Source organism: Chelmon rostratus, chromosome 12 (assembly GCF_017976325.1).
Source record: "Chelmon rostratus isolate fCheRos1 chromosome 12, fCheRos1.pri, whole genome shotgun sequence".
NCBI lineage: Eukaryota > Metazoa > Chordata > Actinopteri > Chaetodontiformes > Chaetodontidae > Chelmon > Chelmon rostratus.
The window spans coordinates 16009247-16029672 of NC_055669.1; the positions used below are offsets into that span (position 1 = coordinate 16009247).

General features: G+C 40.8%; 1 protein-coding gene across 1 annotated transcript; it reads right to left on the reverse strand.

Moving 5' to 3' along the window:
• Positions 1-373: 373 nt before the first annotated feature.
• Positions 374-14012, reverse strand: klhl14 (kelch-like family member 14). Its single transcript, XM_041949885.1, has 8 exons — positions 13120-14012; positions 10992-11113; positions 6943-7032; positions 5630-5708; positions 4965-5155; positions 2621-2779; positions 1179-1336; positions 374-514 (listed from the first exon to the last, which is right to left on the reverse strand). The coding sequence occupies exons 1-8, from the start codon at positions 13995-13997 to the stop codon at positions 374-376; spliced, it is 1818 nt and encodes a 605-aa protein (XP_041805819.1). The 5' UTR covers positions 13998-14012.
• Positions 14013-20426: the final 6414 nt, after the last annotated feature.

Below are 20426 nucleotides of genomic sequence, written 5' to 3' on the forward strand. Positions count from 1 at the left end.
ATGCCTCTACTGAATACAAGATACAATGGATTTGAAAGCTATAATTCAGTTCAACACTATGCGTGCTATAGAAGAGAAGCCAAAAACACTTACTACCAGTTTAAATCAAATATGAAACTGACCATTTCTCAGAACACAGATGAGTTTAAATACATGAGCTACACAATTCTTATTCTTTTTTTTTTCTTTTTTTTTTAAACCTTCAGTTGGGAATAACGAAAGTGCTCTGGTCAAACCTGTAAAAAAATAATTTATACACACCCCCGTCGTCTGACCGGAGGGTTTGTCACAAAATTGTTGACAACTGTTTTGCTTATTGATGGTCCTCCCCCCATTCCCTCTGCTGCCCCTCGCCCTCACGCGCCCTTAGTTGTCATTTGTTAAAGGGAAGGCAGGCAGGCAGTATGACAGTGGAACAGGCTGGGCCTGCTAAGGGCTCTGCCACCTCTCCCTCCAACTCTGTCCATGTTCCTTTCTCTGGGCTGTAGCAGATGGTAGAAGACTTATAGGCCCCCTGGGGGAAGAAAAGAAAATCAAGTCATTCTCTTCATTCCTCTTCGTGCTGTTTTGGTAAGTGTGGAATGGAAAAGCTCTGCTTTATATGAATGCATGTAGTCAAAAACAGCAGGGACAAGTTTAAAGACTAAGTCTGGGGTTTTTCTTGATTTTTCTTTTGTCTACAAATTCCATAAAAAGACCAAAACTAACACGTATTGAGTGCAGCCAAAGTTGGACATATCTTATTGCTCTTTGCAACGGATTCCACTGTTGTCCAAACATTATTAAAAACACATCAATGAGCCACAGTGTTGTACTTGCGGTCGCCTTCCTTCATTTCCATGAACACGCACACACTGTAGTTTATTTTCGGTTAGTCCCAAATATACCATCCTGCCAAATGTGTCCTAACCTGCAGCTGAAATAGTCCATAGACCATAAATCCAGTTCTTATTACTGTTTAAGTAACAGTGTCCAGGTGTGTAAGAAAAGTATTTAGCCTTTTTAAGAAGTGAAAGTATATATTCCTGTCCTGAGCCACAGACAGGGTAGAGGAGTCAGAAGGTCACACTGTTGGTTTTAGTCTTTTCAGGGGATTTGTTCATAATAACAAACATATAGAATTTTGCCAGCTTTATTCTGTAATCTAAAATAATGTAATCTGATGTGTAAGAATATACCATGCTCCAGCTGTAGCCCCCGACAAGGAAGATGCTGTCATCTAAAACAGCGCAGCCCGGGCCGCTGCGGCCCTCCAGGATGGGTGTCTGCAGGATGTTCCACTGGTCAGCTTTCGGGTCGTAACACTCCACCAGCATTACGTCTAGATGGGAGAAACCTTTGTGAGAGAGGAGGAAAAATATCTGAAAATGTCAGTACCTCAGTGTATCACATGCAGTTAATATGCCCTGTAATTGTAGGTTCGGGGTGCAGCAATAAGCCGTTTGACTTTAATGGACTCTTCTTCCTCTTTTTTCGGCGAGTGGGACCCGGTTGGAAAAAAGGTGAGGTCACATACCTCTGTGCACCAATCAGGATTTAAAAACATTTGAATCAAAAATCTGAAGGCAGCCGTGGGTCGTGTGTTTGCTTAAGTTGCCAGGCAACCACAAATAAAATCTGTTCAAACCACGGCCGCAAGGTCCTGATGAAGCAGATTGGCTGAGATTTAATAATGGTGATAAACTTCAATTTGTTTGATTTCACTTGTTATAGAGTAATAGTTATGATTTGAATTCAAGTTTTGAATGCAGTGTATCGTGTGCAGTGTCCTGTCATTGTACAGTAGGTCCAGTTTAATATACTGCCTGTTTCTTTAAACCTGTTGCTCAACATATAGAGCAACATAATAGCCACTATATATGCAGGTAAATACAGGAGAAAAAAAGGAGATGAAACATTGACATCTGGATCAGTCCAAAGAATCTTTGTTTTCTTTCCTCATTCCTCTGAGGGCCTCTGAAGACGGCTCGATCATATTTACATGCGTCTGCCTTTCCTGAAAGTACCTGAGCATTGCTAAAAAACGAAGGCGAGGACTTTTATTAATATAGCTCATTTCACTATAAATGAACTCAATGTGCTTTACGTTGAAATGAATGAACAAACACCCACCCACACTGTAAAGAGCCTACATCCACACCCCACAAAAACAAAGCAGAGACAAGAGTGATGACAGATCTCAGTGCACTTGTGGAACATTTGCATGTGCTGAATTTGAATCTGTGGCAGTGAAAAGCCAATTAGAGTTTGCAAACTGTACACCATGTACAGTAAATGTACATTTAACAGTCTTTTAAATTAGTAGGGAAAGACTGCATTTCAAAGAAACATATTAATCTTTTTCGTAATTCCCATTCGAATGGCAGCATTGAGTTTTGCTGATCGAATCCGAAATGCACAACACATAACAGCAATGTAGCTGTTAGTCCAGTTTTTTTCATTTTGTACCTTGAATGATGTGTGAAAGAGAGGAGGGACTATGGGTCGCTATGGTAGTATAATAAAGGCCGTTGTTGCCTGCTCATAATGGCAGCATCTCTTTCACGCAGCTTTGTAATAAAAAAAAAGTAGCAGTCTTGACCTGTTTTCTGTTCATTTCCTGAAATGCTCGAGTACTTACCTTTCAAATGGTTTCCACCAATAGCATATAGGCGGTCGTTCATTCCAGCCAGAGCATGAATGGCGCGCTTTGTGTTCATATCCTGTTTCCTAGCCCACACATCCATTATAGGGTCATAACAGTAGAGCCACGACACATACTCTCCATTGTGAACTCCTCCTGCAACAGGGAAACACAGAACTATGCCTTTAAAACTGTGACACACTGGCTGCTTATCTAATATCTCTGCAGGGCAAACTGACCCACGAGTATGCTGATCAATGATAGTCCTCATTTTAAAAAACCAACTGATTTATTGCTAAACCTCAATTACCAGGGTTCCCACGTTGAAATATATTGTAAAATGATAACACGATGGTAACACATAAATCACTTAGCATATGATTAATAATTATAGATTGATTTCTTTCTCTACAAGTTGGCTCTTTTTTTAACTTTCTTTGTATCACTGCTGAGACGTTTTGTTTTCTTTTTTTTTCTTGGGGGGGTGAGAGGGAGTCTGATAGATCGCAGTGCGTCAGAGTTAATGGCGCCTTCTCCAACCGGCTCTATTCAAACACAGGTTCCACTCAAGGTTGGTGCCTTTGTTCCCTCCTTCTAGATTCATACTGTAATGACTGGCGCGCTGCATAATACAGTACAACAGTCACATCATAAAGCTCACAGATGATTCAGTGATAGAGTTTTGGAGGAGGGGGATTTTACTTTATGATTTTCTGTGTTGGTGTGATGAGTCTTTGACTGATCTGAATGTCACTGAAACAAGAGAAATCATTACAGATTTCAGACAGTAGAAGTATTGCTATAGACTTTATACCGGAGTTACATGGAGTCGGTTTCAAATCCTTTGTACTTTCATGGCACCTTCAACCTGTGAGTTTGAAGAAACCCTGTGAGAATCAAATCAAAAGGGTAAAAAAGGGGTTAAATCATGTCTTTTTTCCGTCCAGCCTTTCAGAGAGGAGTCTGCCATTTGGACGTTGGTGTTTGGCTGGAGGGTGCCTGGACAGAGGATGGAAAGATGTAGTGCTCACTTGTCCTTGATTTAAGGGGAACGCCACTGATTTCACACATCAAAGTACATAAGAGCACTGCTGCATATGTGAAAAAAAAGTTGTATAAAGCCTTTTGTGTAACCAGATGGTGCTGAGCTAAACATTTATTGGGTCTGGAGATTACAAATTGGGAAATAAAAAAAACGTGGGGGTGTGGAGCTACGACAAGCATAACACACCTGAATCTCTGTCTCTCTCTCTGTCAGCAGACAAGTTGCATTGTGTGTAATGTTGAGGTCGAGAAGAAGACTGTGTGGAATTAGAGAAGATAATATCTTTGGTTCTGCTGCTTCGGTTTTGACGCGCTTTTTTATACTGTCCATCTTGAGTCCAACAATGTAATGTAGATTGGTGGAATTCTCTTTTAACACAATATTTATATTTCTGTATTGTCTTTAATATGTGTGCACTCTGTTTTAATGCAGCTTGTGATACTTTGGCAATGTTAACATTTAACATAAGCTGTAACTTATACTGGAGTTTTGCGCTTTTCTCTGTGAATAATTATATTTAACTTGTTTTAGATTTGTGTAGAGAAAAAAAAACCAACACCATAATATAAAAATAATCCATTACATTACTTCAAGTCTTCCATTCAAAATCTTTCTCAAGCAAAAGTACCAAAGCATTATCAGCAACATTTAACAGTAAGTTCTCATTACATAACACACAGAATGAATCGTGTTAGGGTTATGTTATTATTGAGTTAATTAATTGGTAATTACGTTAATTAATTACAAATGCTGATTCATTGCTCTGTAAGCAGCACTTTAATCTTGTAAAGGGTCTTGGTGAAGGTTAATTTAACTACCTAATATAACTGCTGTGTAATGTGTATATCAAATCTTAATCTGCAAACTAACTACTTACTGCAGCTGTCAAACACATGTAATGGTATAAAAAGTACAATATTTTCCCTCAAAACTCTCCAAAATACTAAAAAGTAAAGCTACCTTAAGTTTGGACTTGAATAAAAGTCCTGTACGTTGCACTCTACTATTCTGTACTGCATATGTGTGTATTGTTGTCTATGGTCACTGCCGCTTTAATATGAGAGCAATACATTTTCTAACTGTGGTAATAAAGATTATTGATTGATCTTGTTAGCAGATATGCCAAAAACTTATCAAATGCTGAGCAATGTACATCAGGTACCTTATATTAAAAAAAGCTCTGTACATATTACGTAGCAGAGTGACGACAACTAATTTGCAGGAAGCTCAACAGGTTTTTCCTGACACAAGAAGGCTGGATAATAAGTGTGACTCAGTGACAGCTTCTCTCCTGACCTGATATGTAGATCTTGCCGTTGTGCACTGCTCCTGCATGGGCGGCCAGAGGCTGCGGCAGAGACGACACGTAGTTCCACTCGTTAGTCTCAAGGTTGTAGGACTCCACGCTGGAGAGGTAGCCGCTCTCGTTCCTACCACCAATCACATACAGGTGCTTATCCAGGCGGCAGGCGAAGAAACTGGCTCTCCTGAGGAAGGAGGTGTCAACCAGACAACATCATTAAACCAACAATGACGAGTTTAGTTGTAGGATTTTCCACAGTTTGTGTGTCAGGTGGAAAGGATAGATTTGGAATAGGTTAACTGCTCAGGGCTAGCTACATACTTACCAGCTGTGAGCAGCTGCTCTTTTGCCAGTGTAATGGGTGTACTTACTTTTGCATAAGACTTTTTTGTTTTAATATTCTAACTTCAAAAATATACAAAGTATAATGGCAATACATATAGAATAATAGAAAGCATTATATAATGTCTCTATGTAACTGAAAAAAAAATCAATTTTCATTTTACCACAATGTTGTTTGTTTTTCTTATATATGAGTTATTACAAGTCAATAATATTTGTGCCGTTCTTCCAAAACACCTAAAAATCCTACAGTCCCTCAGTGCAGATTGCCTGTACATGTGCATGAATAATGCATAATAACCACAAATGAACTTACCTCTCCTGCATCGGAGGCAACTGTATCCAACTGTTGAATCTGGGATCATAGCGGCTGACAAAATTAGTGCTGTGCTTTCCTGCAAAACAGATACAGTCAAGATCAATGGCACTGATTACTCAAATAACTTAGTTGAGTGAGCCCTCATGGGACAATACATACAGTGGTGAACTGTAACTAAGTGCATTTATTTAAGTTTCATGTACTTTAGTATTTCCATTTTATGCAAACATTAACTGCACTACATCTCAGAGGCAAACATTGTACTTTTTAACTCCACTACATTAGTCTGACACTTTCAGTTACTAGTTTCTTTCCAGATTACAATTCTTCATACCTTTCCTGTCCAGTGAAAATCATGTATCTCCAAATCTGATGATTTAGAAAATGCATTGTCACAAAGCAGAAAACAGGACTTTCTTTTATGAAAAGTTGACTTTTTAGAGATATGTGTTTCTCACAGGACAGCAACGCTACAAACATATGTTGATCTCACAGGATATGATGCATTGCTGCAGGTTAAACTGCCACAATTTATACTTTTTTACTTTACTTAAGCAACATTTTGAATGCAGAACCTTTACTTGTTTGTGTTATTAGTACTTTTACTTAAGTAAAGAATCTGAATACTTCTTCCACCACTGAGTCCAGACTACAGCAGTGCCCAGCTCTAATTGGCTAACTCTTTGTTACATACAGTACAAACAAAATGCAAAACTGTGACTCCATTTATATAAACATATTATCTGAAAATCACCACACATACAATGATTTTCAGTGCTGCTTTTCACCATCATTGGTTAGCAAGTGTTGACTGAAGTCTTGTAATTTACTCTTTTTACAACATGTTAAATGATCTCAGATGATGGTGTTGTATGGAGCTAAATAAACACGGCTGCTTTCACCATGTGCAGCACTGTTGCACTGTATTGTTGATATTTGATGGAATAACAACAAAAAGACAGATTTTTTGATCATTTACAGTTTTTGTTTCTTACTATGGTGGCGTGTTTCCACCATTTCACAAAAAGCACTCTTGACACTTCTACACCACAAATATTTCAGTGTTAATAACATTTATTTTTCTGTGCCAATTATTGACAAGTGTTGACTGGAGTGTTGTTTGTCCACTCAGAGCTGATCTGGCTCAAGGATGAGTGTTTGAAACTATCTCAAAGTGTTACATTAACTATGATGGGTTTGAACTTAACTCAACTCTGGCTCAGAGTGTTCTCTAAATGAAGTAAACACTGACAAATGTGCTGTGTGCTGTCACTGGAAAGCAAGACGTTCAGTCTGTGGTGTTACTGTACCATTGGGGTTCCACTGGTCCTCTCCACCCAGCAGCAGCAAGAAGTTCTCCACCTCCACCACGCAGTGATGGGCACTGTTGTAAGGCATTACTGAATGAGGCACAAAAATCAAGAGTGTCAATCACTAAACATGGGAATGATGTTGGTCAGTAGCATCATATCATTTATATGATTGCTTATACATTTACTGTAAATAACATTATAAACACAAGGCTAATACAAAGCCAATAAATATAACAGGACAACAAAAACAGTATTTTCATTCATCCATAAACAAATAAAATGAATAAAGCCGCTGCTCATTGTGTGTGGATAACTTATCAATTACATGTCCAGTCTTGCAGTGCAACACAGAACATGCAATCTGAGAGAGTTGGGTGTTTTTTGTCAAATGACTATTAACATAACCTGCTGTAGCTCTGTTAGCACTTAATGTACCAAAAAAACACATCTTCCCTCAGATATTTAAAAAAATAAAAAAAGTTGTATAAATCAATTTTATTTAGTATTGTAAAACTACATTGAAGAAAGCTTCAAAAAACGAGCGCTGGTTGAACAGTAATTGCTGATCCCTGATACAAGTCTCCTGATCTGAACAATGAATTATTTATACAACATCTACTAAATGTTATCTTAATTTTCAATAAGCGATATTTGCACTGGCGGTGTTTGTCAGTCACTGACTATTTTCATGTTGTTGCGCTGCGTGTCCTATTGTTTGACAAGGAGTGCTCATAGTACATGATAATGTCAAGATTGATTTAATTTGCAGTGCACTCATCACAACAGGCCAACGTGTTATAGGATTTATTTCCCCTCCTCATTGCTTTTGTTTTGTAACCTTCCATTCATCCATCTACAGGAAGTGATTTCTTGTGGGGAATCAAGCCTGTTGACTCTTAAAGTGGAACAAATGAAAGTATGAGGCTGAGTAACACATTCTGCAGTTTGTTTCCGGCAATATCTATCTATCTATCTATCTATCTATCTATCTATCTATCTATCTATCTATCTATCTATCTATCTATCTATCTATCTATCTATCTATCTATCTATCTATCTATCTATGCCATAGCAGCTATCATCTAATAATATCAAGAGCACATTCAATAAATATGATCTTTTACGTATCACCTTCCTCATCCTGTGTTAGCACACATTGGCATAAACAGCTACAAGCCCACAGTTGCAGCACAACACCTTGTGGGGGCTTTTCCCTTGTGTATGTTTTTGTGCCCCCCTCCCCCTTCTTCTCCATCTTCTTTTGCTGAAGTGACCCCATTGAGATGTAGAGAAATGGTCTTAGGTGACAGTCATAATGAACATGATCGTGTTCACTCAATAAATCTCAGGCCCGGTGCTTTTTGAGCACAAATCAGTGAAATGTTAAAGCCCACCTGTCTGTCTCCATCAGTCATTTCCACTGTCACCTCCACAACGCCTGATGGATCACAGTTGCTGCAAAATTAGACAGCCTTGAATCTCATTTCTTTCCAATTGGCCTCTCCCTGCAATCTCACTCTGGCTGGCTGACATGTGCCGGTCCTCTATGGGAGGGGAGTCTCAGATAGGAACTAATACTACATACACTAAACACAGCTTTATCTCGAACGAGGGGATTAGGTTGCCTGCCTCCAGTGCACCTCAAAGACGAGTGCCATATGACTGCCAAATTCCCTTACATGCTATTTACATTATCATTCAGTCAGCAGTATATAGGACACGGATGGGCGGCTTTTTATTTGATGTCTCGCGACTTGTACTCATACTAAAAATCATCTTGTACCCACGTGAAAAGAAGATTACGGCTTTACAGTATGTCACAGGCTACAGTATGAGGAGTGCTGTGGGAGGATTTGGGACATTTGCCGTACCTCTACGTGTCCCTCAGATACAGGTGAACAGTGGGATAAGTGGCAAGCTATAATAATAATCAAGACCACTGTAATAGTCTTGTGCAGTGAAAATAATAACACACATCAATTATTTCTTCTTCTACAATGTGTATGAATTTACTGATAATTATAACCTGAGAATGAGTAATAGAAATTAATCTACCTATCTGTCCCCTGTCCCTGAAATCTTCCACTTCCACTAACCCTGGGTGTGAACAGCCATAGGAGGGCAGGATGAGCATGTCCTCTACGAGATGGACGCCATCACTCCAGTCTACAGTGAGCTCTGGGGCTCACTAGAGGGAGTCAGAAACCTCTGCATAGAGGCACAGTCGGGGTTGGTTGAATGACTCCACAGCTAATGCACCACTGCTGCTCGAGCTCTGACGTGCTTTTAACACCATTACAATTGCATCCCACTGAGCTGAATTCCTTTGTTCTAGGCCACGCTGTGTGGACGAGGTCCATTTCCATGTGGGAGATTTCAATATCAGGTTGGTTTAAAGAACGAGGGGAGAATAGTCCAGCATTGAGCCTGCTGAGCCTGCGCCTGCCTTTGTTTTGTGTTCGTCCACGCTGCTGTGGGTACACTAGATGGCAAACTTTACACTGGAATCAGCGAGCAGTAGATATATCCCACACAACGAGAGGGATCAGATTCTTCCCAAATTGTGTTGATGAATGTCTTAATCAAAGGCTGTCCCTCTCAGGTTTCGCCTCATTGAAAAGTTATGATTGAATGTTAATAATCTTCTATTCCACATCCATTGTGTGGAGGCTACATCAGATGGTCACTGATGTGTTAAGGGGATGATTTTGCAGTTTTGTCCTTCCACTTGGCCACGGACCATTTGAGTGTTAACTTTTTAGTTTTGAGTGATGGAAATCCCTGTTGACCTTTTGCTTGTTGCGGTTTATTCCCATGAGTGTGAGCTAAATGAGAAAATGACAATATAAACACCAGAGAGATTCAGGCTGCTGTTTATGCATGGCTCCTGTTGTGAAAATGTACCCTGACAGATCCGGTCAAACATGAGCTAAAATAGCAAACGACTGCCAATAAATGTTTGAGCAGAGGGAGAAACTTTCTATGATTTTAAGAAGCAACAAGCGAAATACCATACCAGATTCATTAAAAGCTTGTGCCGTAAAGTGAGAACATAAACTGCACAGTACCAAGCTGACAGAAAACAGACCCTATGGCTAATATGTACGAATGAAGAGACACTGCTGAGATATGGCTGCAACCAAAACAAAAGGACAAAAACTCAATAGGTCTGGCAATGATGATGCAAAGCACAAATATGGTTTCCCATTAGCTCTTGTTTGACCTTTGCAATATGGCAACAATATAGTGGTGAGCCTTAAAAGGTCAGGGAAGACAGGGAGAAAAAAGAGCTTTACAGAGGTGAGTGCTGCAGGAATGTGTCTGGTAAACTCACAGAGGCTCCAAAGATGTTCTATATAAACAGTCCTCTTTAAATGGAGCAGTTTTTTGGGGGGAAACTATGACAACTTGCAACATGAAATCAATATCATAAGCTGTACCATAGCATAAATTCTTGCAGGTTATAGGATATGTCTTTATTTTTTATATTTTTGCTATTTAGTCAATTAAAATCATCTATTTGCTTGTGAATGTTTGTATCAACATTACAGCTGGTGTGTTCCACTGACCCCGTCCATCTCTTTGGTATTTAACTCATAGGGGAACAGGCTAATTCCATGCAGCATTTTAGTCTGGGGTAATTCAGTCTCATGTATTGATCAATGTGAGCGTATAATAAAGCTACATTTAAAAGCTACTTTTTAAAAGACGCCATTCATTATTGTTCTCTATCTGCCACAATAGATCATTAGATTCAAGTAAATCTCATCATGCATCCTGCCAGCATATTTCAGCAAAAACAAGGGAAACCGGGCATGAAGCTCCACAGTGCTGTGAAGTCACGCTCTGATTAAAAACTTATATTAAAAGTGATAGTGATACATTATTACCTAAAGGATTTAGGGAACTCCTTCCCCTCATTTTCTGTGGAAATTAACCTGTGTTAAAGTCATCCATAGGAACAACTTCCTCTCATCATAAAAGCCACTAACACAAGATGCCTCAGGAAAAAAAAAAAAAAAGGCAGCAGAGGCTTTGCTACTCACTTGTGAGGATCTTCCATGTCTTTTTCTCGTCGTCATAGTACTGGACCAAATTGCTGGGGAGACGATCAGGTCCAGGAGGCAAACCACCCACCAGTAACAGCATTCTCTTATTGGAACGGATTCTGTAATGTCAAAAATGTGAGTGTGTGAACAAGTGTTAGGAAACAGAGAACAAAACAGGTATTGAGGCTTGGAATAAACACCCAAAGGCCAAAATAAGCACAACCTGAACCTAGACACCTTTAATTCCTTCATTTACATAATTACTTTGATAGCATTAACAGCACTTACCCAGCATGTTTTGATTTTTCACTCTGAAAATGCACAATGTATGAATGAAACAATCAGCCGATGAAATAAAGAACAAGTGCATGGTTAAATGAATAACAGCTCCTTGTCTGGGTCCAAGTTCTGAACTTGAGACTAGTAATCAAGAAATATGTGGGCACGTTTTACCATGATTAACAAAAACAATTGTTCAACAGTGTACTTATCCTTTTGATGTGTTACTGAATGGTTATTGTACTCTACAGATATCTTTTCAATTAGCTGTGAAGCGAGGACAGTCATGCAGGGTGCCATGCTGGAGGCTGAAAGCGCAATTGAGTACATAAACCTGCCTATACACTGTCTCCATTTCATTGGCTGCAGTGATTCATGTGACATCTCTGAGCCAGTTGTGAGATATTTCCTGCTGTTTCTATATGAAATATAACCTAAAAGCTGCACACTTTACTTTACATTAATGACCATTATCTGGCCCCTAATGGATTTCATAACAAATCTAGCAATTAATCACAATATGCAGTAAAAAGATTAAGAGTAGCTGGCCTTTATATTCAGTCACATTCACCTTTTTCCTTTTTCATGTTTTATTTTTTTTATGCTTGGGAAAATCACCGTTGCGTTGCTACGTTCTCTCTGCTACTGGCCCACTCTGAAGTGTTTGGGGGTTATTCATATGCAAATGAGCCCCTGGACATAGATAATGGTGATTAATTGAGAGAGGAGAGAAACAGTGGCATGTGAAACTAATTATGAGGATTCCTGATTCTTTGCTCATTTAGGTCCACATGTGGGGATAAATATGTTATTGGGTCAAAGTGGAAATAGATACATGCCAAATTATTTCACTTTAAGATTCTTTGAAAATTTGGATTTTAAAGAGATGCTCAGTGTCACGGCTCTAATTTTCTGCTCTTTCAAGATGTATGCAGTGAATTCAATACTCAAATACTGATGCCATTACTACTAAAAGACTTTCAGCCTTGACTGTACAGTCAGCTCTGTAAACAAAACCTGATAACAGCACCGTCAATCAGTCGACTTACTGACCATGTGTTTCTACTTACCAGCTCCTTAAAGTGCTGATCAGGACAAACATGGAATTAAGACATGCAGTTTGGCCTGTTTTTGTGTGAGACACGTGTGTCTAACTTGAACATTGGGAGCAATGTCGAATTGTCCCTTATTTGATAAATTGTGCATTTTCTCAAATATAGTAAACACCAAGAAATATTGAATTCCCTCTGACTGTATCCAATATTTGTTTATTGTGACCTCAACAGCTGGAGTATCCTTGTACTTATACCAGAATTATTAAGTAATTACCATGTAATTCTGGTAACAATTTAATTACAGCATTTCAAATTGTATTCATGAGAGCTGTTACACATCGAACGCATAACCTTTATCTAGTTTGCTGCATCTTGTCTACACTGATTAGAGAGCAATTACACAGATGTGTGAAGAAATAAAGAGTTGTTTTTCCTTCACTAAAACATAAGGTAACGTTGTACAGTGCAGCATAGAGTAGATCAAGCCCCTTGGCAGCTGGCATTCTTGTACAGGAAAACCCCCACAATCCCCATTAGCTGGGCCTCAAACCACACATCTCTGACTGACCACCTCCATGGTCTCGACTACACAGGCAGCGGGACCAGTATCTGAGCGAGTGGGCAATACTTGAGTTGGCAATTTGTTCAAATTTAACAAGTGGGAGGCATTTAATCGCCTTCCGTCCACTCTCACACAGCTCATTGCTGTTATGTGTGTGTGTGTGTGGGTGAACTCATATATGTGTATCTGTCTCTTTGTATCTGTGTATGTTTGTCTGTCTCATCCTCACCTGCTGGCCACGGTCTGCCTGCAGTGCTGCCTGAAGGGCATTAGGTGGTAGTTCATGGCATCCAGGAGTAGTTTCTGGCACACAGGGTCACTCCTCATGAAGTCAACAGACTGCACCCTCTCCACCAGCTCTGGAGCAGGTATGAGGGCGAAGCGCAGCCTCTTCATAAGGTCCGGCGCATAGTGCATGCGAGTCTCCCGGTCATGCTCCAGCCAGAGGACTGACATCTGGAACAGAGCCAGCTCTGACTCCACCGGAGGTGGCAGAGCATCTAGCATGGCACACATCTCCTCAAAGTTCAGCAGCAGCACATCCTCAACCAGGTACTTGTTGGCCAGCTTCTTGGTCTCATCCAGTCCGTGGAGTGCAGCAATCTTGCAGATCTGCTTGTAGTTCTGCACGGAGATCTGGTCGTTGAGGAACTGCACGCTGAGCTTGGTAATCTGGGGGATGTTGAGGATCTTGCTGACTGACAGCACCTCTTCCACTGTGTCCAGGGAAAGAGTCACGTTGGCAGTGTACAGGTACTCCAGTACTAATCGTAGTCCAATGGAGGAGCAGCCCTGGAGGACCAGGTTATTGATGGGCCTGGCACTAGGGGTCACCAGCTTGTCGTCAGGAGAGGATGAGGGGGTCCCACTGCTGCCCTGGTCCCCTTTGCTCCCCTCATTGTTGATTACATTATGGGAAGAGAAGAGAGATCTGAAATACTGGGAGCAGGATGCCAGCACAGCTTTGTGGCAGTGGAACTGCTGTCCCTGGGCAGTGAGAGTCACATCACAGAAAAGCTGTTTTCTCCATAAGAGATTGAGCCCGTGCAGCAGGGTGTCACTGTGTGTTGGGTCAAAGGTGGATGTTCTATCACCCGATCTGGACATGACTTCCTGACTGTGAACGCCACCTAGGCAACAAATAAACCATGCAAGCCATTTACCTCAGGTCATTTATTTGCACAACACACGTAGCCTACAGACGCTATCAGTCAACTATTACAAAAGCAAACGATTTCTCGAGTAAGTTATAGAGCGGATCTCGCGTCCATCCAGCGGGGGATAACCATCATGCCATGCCTGCCGGCGAGAATCGACATCCACCACGGCGTCAGTCGCTTTCAACTTTGAGCTCTGGTCGTAAAGCAGCAAACAAAAACGCAGTAGTTCCCACAGCGTGCCACTCTTATTCATTCTCAACTCAAGAGAAAGGTGATTTAAATGGAGGCTGAGGTTTTGAAGGGCGCTGTCAAAACAAAACGAGGATACGGAGATGCTGCAGCGCGTCCTCCCCCCCTCTCGGTAACGCGGCTGAAGTTGTCGGATGAGGAAAAAAGAGACAACGGTGGACGGATAACATGCAGCATTCAGCTAACACTTATCCCTTCTCCTATCGTGCTGCACACCCCCCACAATGAGGACATTACACATCGCACAGGTTTACGGAGTCATACAAAAGCAATTAGTTTGTCTCCGAGCAGCAGCACGGGCGCGTTTCGCCTTTAGCCGACAGTGCCTGAGTTACGCGGACGTGAGTATCGACAAATATTCACTGAAATGCAGCTTTCGGCAAAGTTAAATGTAAAATGCAGATCGATTGTTTCATAGGCATTACAAAAGCTATTTCTATGTGCGTGGTGTGTGTAAACTTGACACGAGCGTGCTGTAACGTTGTCGCCAGATTCACTAAAAGCGCCTGTCACAACTAAATGATGTGAGCAGCTCGCCTGAGAAGGAGCCAAACTTACCTGACTTGAGCTCTTGACACACAAAAAAAAGAAAGTAAGCTCCAGGTTCCCAAAATAATCTCACTTGAATTTTCCTTTGTTCTCCTTTAAAAGAAGTGTCCTTTCCTTTAAAGTCTATGGTCGGTGGCGGCTCAAAATAACCATTGATTCCAACTCATAAAGTCACTATTTCAGGTTATTTGTTGACGTTGATCATTTGTTCTTCTGAATTAACAAGAAGTGTGTGAGTGTGTGAGAGGGAGCTGTGCTTTCTGCAAGAGAAGAAGAAGAAGAAATATACGTGTGACAAATTATGCTACCAAGAAACAACACATCATTATCCTTGGGCCTGGGGCTCAGTGAGTCGTAACGAGAGTAATAGGAAATCCACGGTTGGGGAGAGAAACGGTCGTGCATGGCCGGTGGAGAGAGACCATGCAGGGGTATGGATGCTGGAGAGACTCGCAAAATTATGGCTCAAGGCTATTGTAAAAACTGTCGAGCGTAAATGACTGCGATTTCAAACATCTATGGAAGAAAGAAAAGAGAAAGGGGGAGAAAAACCGAGTCTTTCCCTCGCTGTTATAGAGAGAACCGTCAAGTTTTAGTGCGCATTGCTAATTAGTCAATTTCTCTCTGCCTTCACAGCCCGACGACTTTGCTGCTGAGCTGAAACTGCTAATTTCTGGGACCAGCCTTTTTTTGGCTGTGAACTGGATGGATGAATGGCTTGTCTCGCACAAATGACAAAAAGCCCCTGCCTTAATCTCCATCGCCAAAATAACCCCTCATCTCATTCTGCTCCTGCTAGTCCTTCAAAAGAAGGTGCTCTACACAAACTCAAGTTTTGCATCTGCATCATAAATAGCATATGCACTATAATGTACACACCTTGTTTATAATGTGGAGTTAAAGCCTATAAAATCTCCCCTTTTCATTCCTGTGTTACAAAAGCATCACCATGACACACGACCCATGCCCAAAGTGATGTGAACTCATAAAACAGAAAAAAGCAGAAAAATAAAGTCTGATATAACATGCTTTGTTTTCATGTACTATTATCTTATCTGATCAGCCCATTGTTTCACTACCTGAGGTGTAGGAGAGGGCCTGCAAACACAAAGGTTGGAAACCTAATACAGCCTCCACCAGTGCACAGCAGTGTTGGTTGCATATTTAAATTCCATATGGCTTCACACTTGCACCTCCGCAGACCCACAAAGCCCACACAGCAGGCCTTTATCCATTAAAACAAGTTGACTGATGAAATAATGAAAAAAAGGCTCCTTGTTGTCTTATGTGGATGCCCACTTGATCTTATAGTGCAATTCATAACAATCTATCACAAACAACCAACAAACTAAAAGAACCAAGGCACCATTCCTGTACATGTAGTTACTGTCATAATACTTTACGGGAGCTTCATTTACTTCAACCACAGTATAAAAACTCCCTTCAGTTCTGTCCTGCTCCAAACTGAGGCTTGACGTGTCGTACGCTGACAATTAAAAACTTGGAAACAAAGCCATGTAATCTTATTATCTAAATTAAGACCGCATCCTTCCGATGACCCTGTCCATGAATGATCAGGCAATGTAATCCTGATCATTAGTAGGTTGACACCGGATGGTTGCAGTTTCAAAATAAGATAAAATAACATTCTGGCAAATCCAATCAATACCAACAGTTAGGAATTACTTATTAGGAAAGACTAAACTGTCAATTAAATAAAGAGCTCAATTAGAGTAAAAAAAAAGCGTCCATACAGAACTCCCGTGGGACCACAAGTGACAGATACCTCACAAGTTATGAAATGACAGATAGGGATAAATGGGTTTGTTCATGTACTATGAAATAGAGCAACACCATGCTAGCGTCAAGCAATAACAGGCCACATATAGGTAGCATTTATAATAGATGGAACCAGAACATAGTTTGATGTTTGAGTATTTGACAAGCACGCAACCTGCACATCCCCCACTTGTAGTTGCACTGAGCAAATTCATTGTACATGAACTCTGTGAGATGACTGATTAGATTGTGTGCTGCATCTCAAATAATAATCACCACTGAAGGAAAACTAAAATACTGTAGTATTAGTTTGTATTTGCTGTTTACTACTATTATTGTGTTGCCTCATTTTCACTTGACACGGCAGAGCATGACAGTAGTCTGCTGTATTTCACTTTGGAGTCACATACTGTTATCTGTGCTAGCACTCAGTTAGCACTACATTACCCAAGTCTCGAGCGAGCTATTCTAACGCAATAAAATGACCATTTCCAACTCTTTCAGCTCTTTGTAGCAAGTCAGTCTCCTGAGGCCACTGGTCTTCAGATTGCAGGGCGTTTATGGTTGTAAGTTGTTGCAGTGTGCAGAGGGAGGAGGCGGGGGGGGGGGGGGGGGGGGGGGTCATCAGATAAGAGAAGAATTTCTAGACTAATTAAACCCTTTGAGACAAAGAATCACACCACAGTGATTTACAACTCTCTGTACCAGTTAACCCGACTCATATTTATCTGTCATATTACTCAGATACCATATCTACCTCTATGGGTAAAAAGTCTTTTTGTCCTCAACATTATGGAGACACAAGAGGGGAAGATACTAGAGTAAATAACAACACTTGCATGAGATTTAAATACTGTAGTTCACTCATGAGTTTTCAAAGACACAGCTGCTAAAAAAAAGGGTACACATAGATCCCAGCCACTGATTATCTACTGCGTACAGTGAAATGCTATAATAAGCTCCTTATTTTACCCTCAGCTACTACACAACTTCCTGTGTAATGCTTACATTATAGCATGAATATATCATTGTTTATAACATAAAAATAACATTAAACAACACAAACCATAGACATTTCGGTGCTCTGAGTAACTGATTAAACAGTGAACATTTAATCTAATCAGGGTAACAGAACAAAACAAAAGGAGAAGCTCCAAACTTGTGAAAAGCAAAGTCTACCAGGCATAATTCCTTTTGCTGGCTGCTGCAGAGGGGTATGCTAAGATAGAAAGTATTATTTTCCTAAATGGAAGGTGTCAGATGGTCACGGAAATGTGATCGGCTGTTCAAGATCACTGCTTCCCATCTGCAATTTGTGACGTGTGAAAGATTCAGCCCAAATGTGCTCACCAAGCGTAAATCCTCAGCACTTTCTCTTATCGTGGAAAAGCAAGATAACCAGCTGTTTACAGATCAGAGAACATATCATATTAATATCATGGAGAGGGTGATATCATCTTGTTTGTAAAATATTTTGTTAACTAAGTGTGGTGTGGTATGGCAACCTATAAAGTGAAAGTTGGAATTTATGTGTTAGTGAAACTGTTCTAGTTTAAAGGTTTTTGTCTGCTAAAAAAATAAAGGGGGGATGCAGAAGATGCTGCAGGAAGCATCTTTAAAGAGACAAGATTAATGCAAACTGCATCTTACAGTAAATACAAAATTATAATGCAGCATTATATCAGTAGTTACATTTACATTAAAGACACCCCCTCCCCCGTTCCAGTTAACTATATCTCAAAACACAAGCAGGGCTCCTTTGAGTCCACATCTGTTGTCATGTATTTCATATGATTGTAGAAGAGTTCTCAATTATGTGTGAAATCATATTATAATGTGATCTGACTGCTTTGGATATGGAAACAGGGGTTTAAGGGGCTGTGATTGTGACTCCCAGTAAAACTGTAACGTTAACTTTTCGTGGCAGCGGTTGTACCAGCTTGTAGTTTCGACATGAAAGGAACAAATGAGTTCACTTGAAGCATGAGTTTAATTCATAGAGGTGAGGACGAAGTGAAAGGGTCAGTTAAAGTGCAACATAGCAGCTGCGGTTTATCCTGATCAATCTGGAAATGTGAACGGACGCAGTCACGTGCTTACTTGATGAAATATTTCTGATGTAAATTTTGATGCTGTGACTGATCACCGCCTGCTTGTCATCTCAGATCAAAGTTAGTCACAGATAATTCATAAACCGTCCACAGTGTAAGAAATTGGAGGCACTTATATTTGCCATTCAGGGAGTATGGGAGGCCTGCTGTTTGAAACCCCTAGATCCCCACACATGGCGTAGCCACCACAGACACGGCTCAGAGAGTCAGCCGGCAGCCGGGAGGTGAGCAGAAAGGAACAGGCGGTGTCCCCTTCAGAGTGAGCACAGGAGCGTGTGTGTGTGTGTGGCATTTCTCAAATGACAAAAGGATACCAGTTGTGCCATTCAGGTGGGAGGAGACATGGAGGTGGTATGGAGACTCACCTGAGGGAGAGTCTGGACTGTAGGGACCATGGCTGCGGTGGAGACCCAGAGATGTGTAGGGGCCGCAGGAGGCCACTGTGCCGTGGAGGAGGTTTGGGGGCTGGAGGGAGAGGGGGCTGCTGTTGCGCAGTCTCCCCAGCGTGATGCATCTACCTTCAGGGTGGCAGCAGGCGTGGAGTGGGGTGCGATGGAGCGAGCACGGGCTCAGTGGCGCGGTCACCTAGGGACGCTGAAGCTGCTGTAGCAGGACTGATAGTTATTCCTTGGGAGAATTGCAAGATGAGCCCCATTGTATTAGCAACCCCCTTCTACGAAAACTGTATCAATGTTCTCAAGCCTTTAAAGAATGAAGTTGGGGTGCGAAATATCTGACACTTATCTGAGAAGCAAATGCAGCAGGCTCTAAAATGTCATGTTTAACAAAGGAAATATAATGCTGAAGTACTATGTACAGTCCCTCTTTGAAAAAAAACATGTAAAATACAATGATAAACGAGGTTTCTCTAATTTAGCATAATATTCTAAAGTGTATCAGAACGACTATTGTCAGAGTTAAACTTCAGTAAATTCCTTTGGCAATGGGAAGCCAGCAAATTATTCCATACTGATTTGAAATTCTCAGACATTAAGCTTTCTAATTTCCCAGCCATACTTTTGTGTTGCAACTGTTTGAGTCGTATGTTTTAGAAATTCTCTGTGTCTAATATGGTCAGCACTCCCAATTATTCACTCCACTGACAAGTGAAACAAATGGGACCAACCAGTGCATTCTGTATTATCTACACCCCTTGGATTCCCTGACAATAATTAATACAATGGCAAGCTGCTGTTACCAGCCCCGACGACATGAGCTCAACAACATAAGCTCTCCCTTTCCAAGAGCTCTTGAGAGGAAATTACATCCAGCGGTGAGGTCATATACATTGTGGCCACTAGCAGCCGGGTCACATCATACTATAGATAAAGGTAGGGTGCTGTTAACATCACTAGGTTATTACTCACATCATTACACCATGAATGTAAGGTGCATGGAATATGTCAAGAATAATATGAATGTAGCCCTGATACACAGAGCCATAAGAAGAAGACTGTCCCATAAGGGGAGTTCATTAATATGCCACATGATCTTACTGAAGCAGCAGTGCTGACCACCACGTTGGTATGGTCACACACCATTATGTAGTGTCACTTCATTTGCTCATAATACACATAAACAGGAAAACTACTACATCACACAAATAGCATGTACCTTATGCAAGCAGTGTTTTATAATTTAGGTGTATATTTTTCTAATACATACACTAGTCTAGACAAAATTACATA

Coding starts and splice junctions, on each gene's coding strand:
- klhl14 (XM_041949885.1), bottom strand. CDS start 13,997: ATGTCCAGATCGGGTGATAGAACATCCACCTTTGACCCAACACACAGT. Junction 7,033..10,991: donor GACATGGAAGATCCTCACAA/GTGAGTAGCAAA, acceptor TGCCTCATTCAG/TAATGCCTTACAACAGTGCC. Junction 1,337..2,620: donor TGGTGGAAACCATTTGAAAG/GTAAGTACTCGA, acceptor TCTCTCACAAAG/GTTTCTCCCATCTAGACGTA.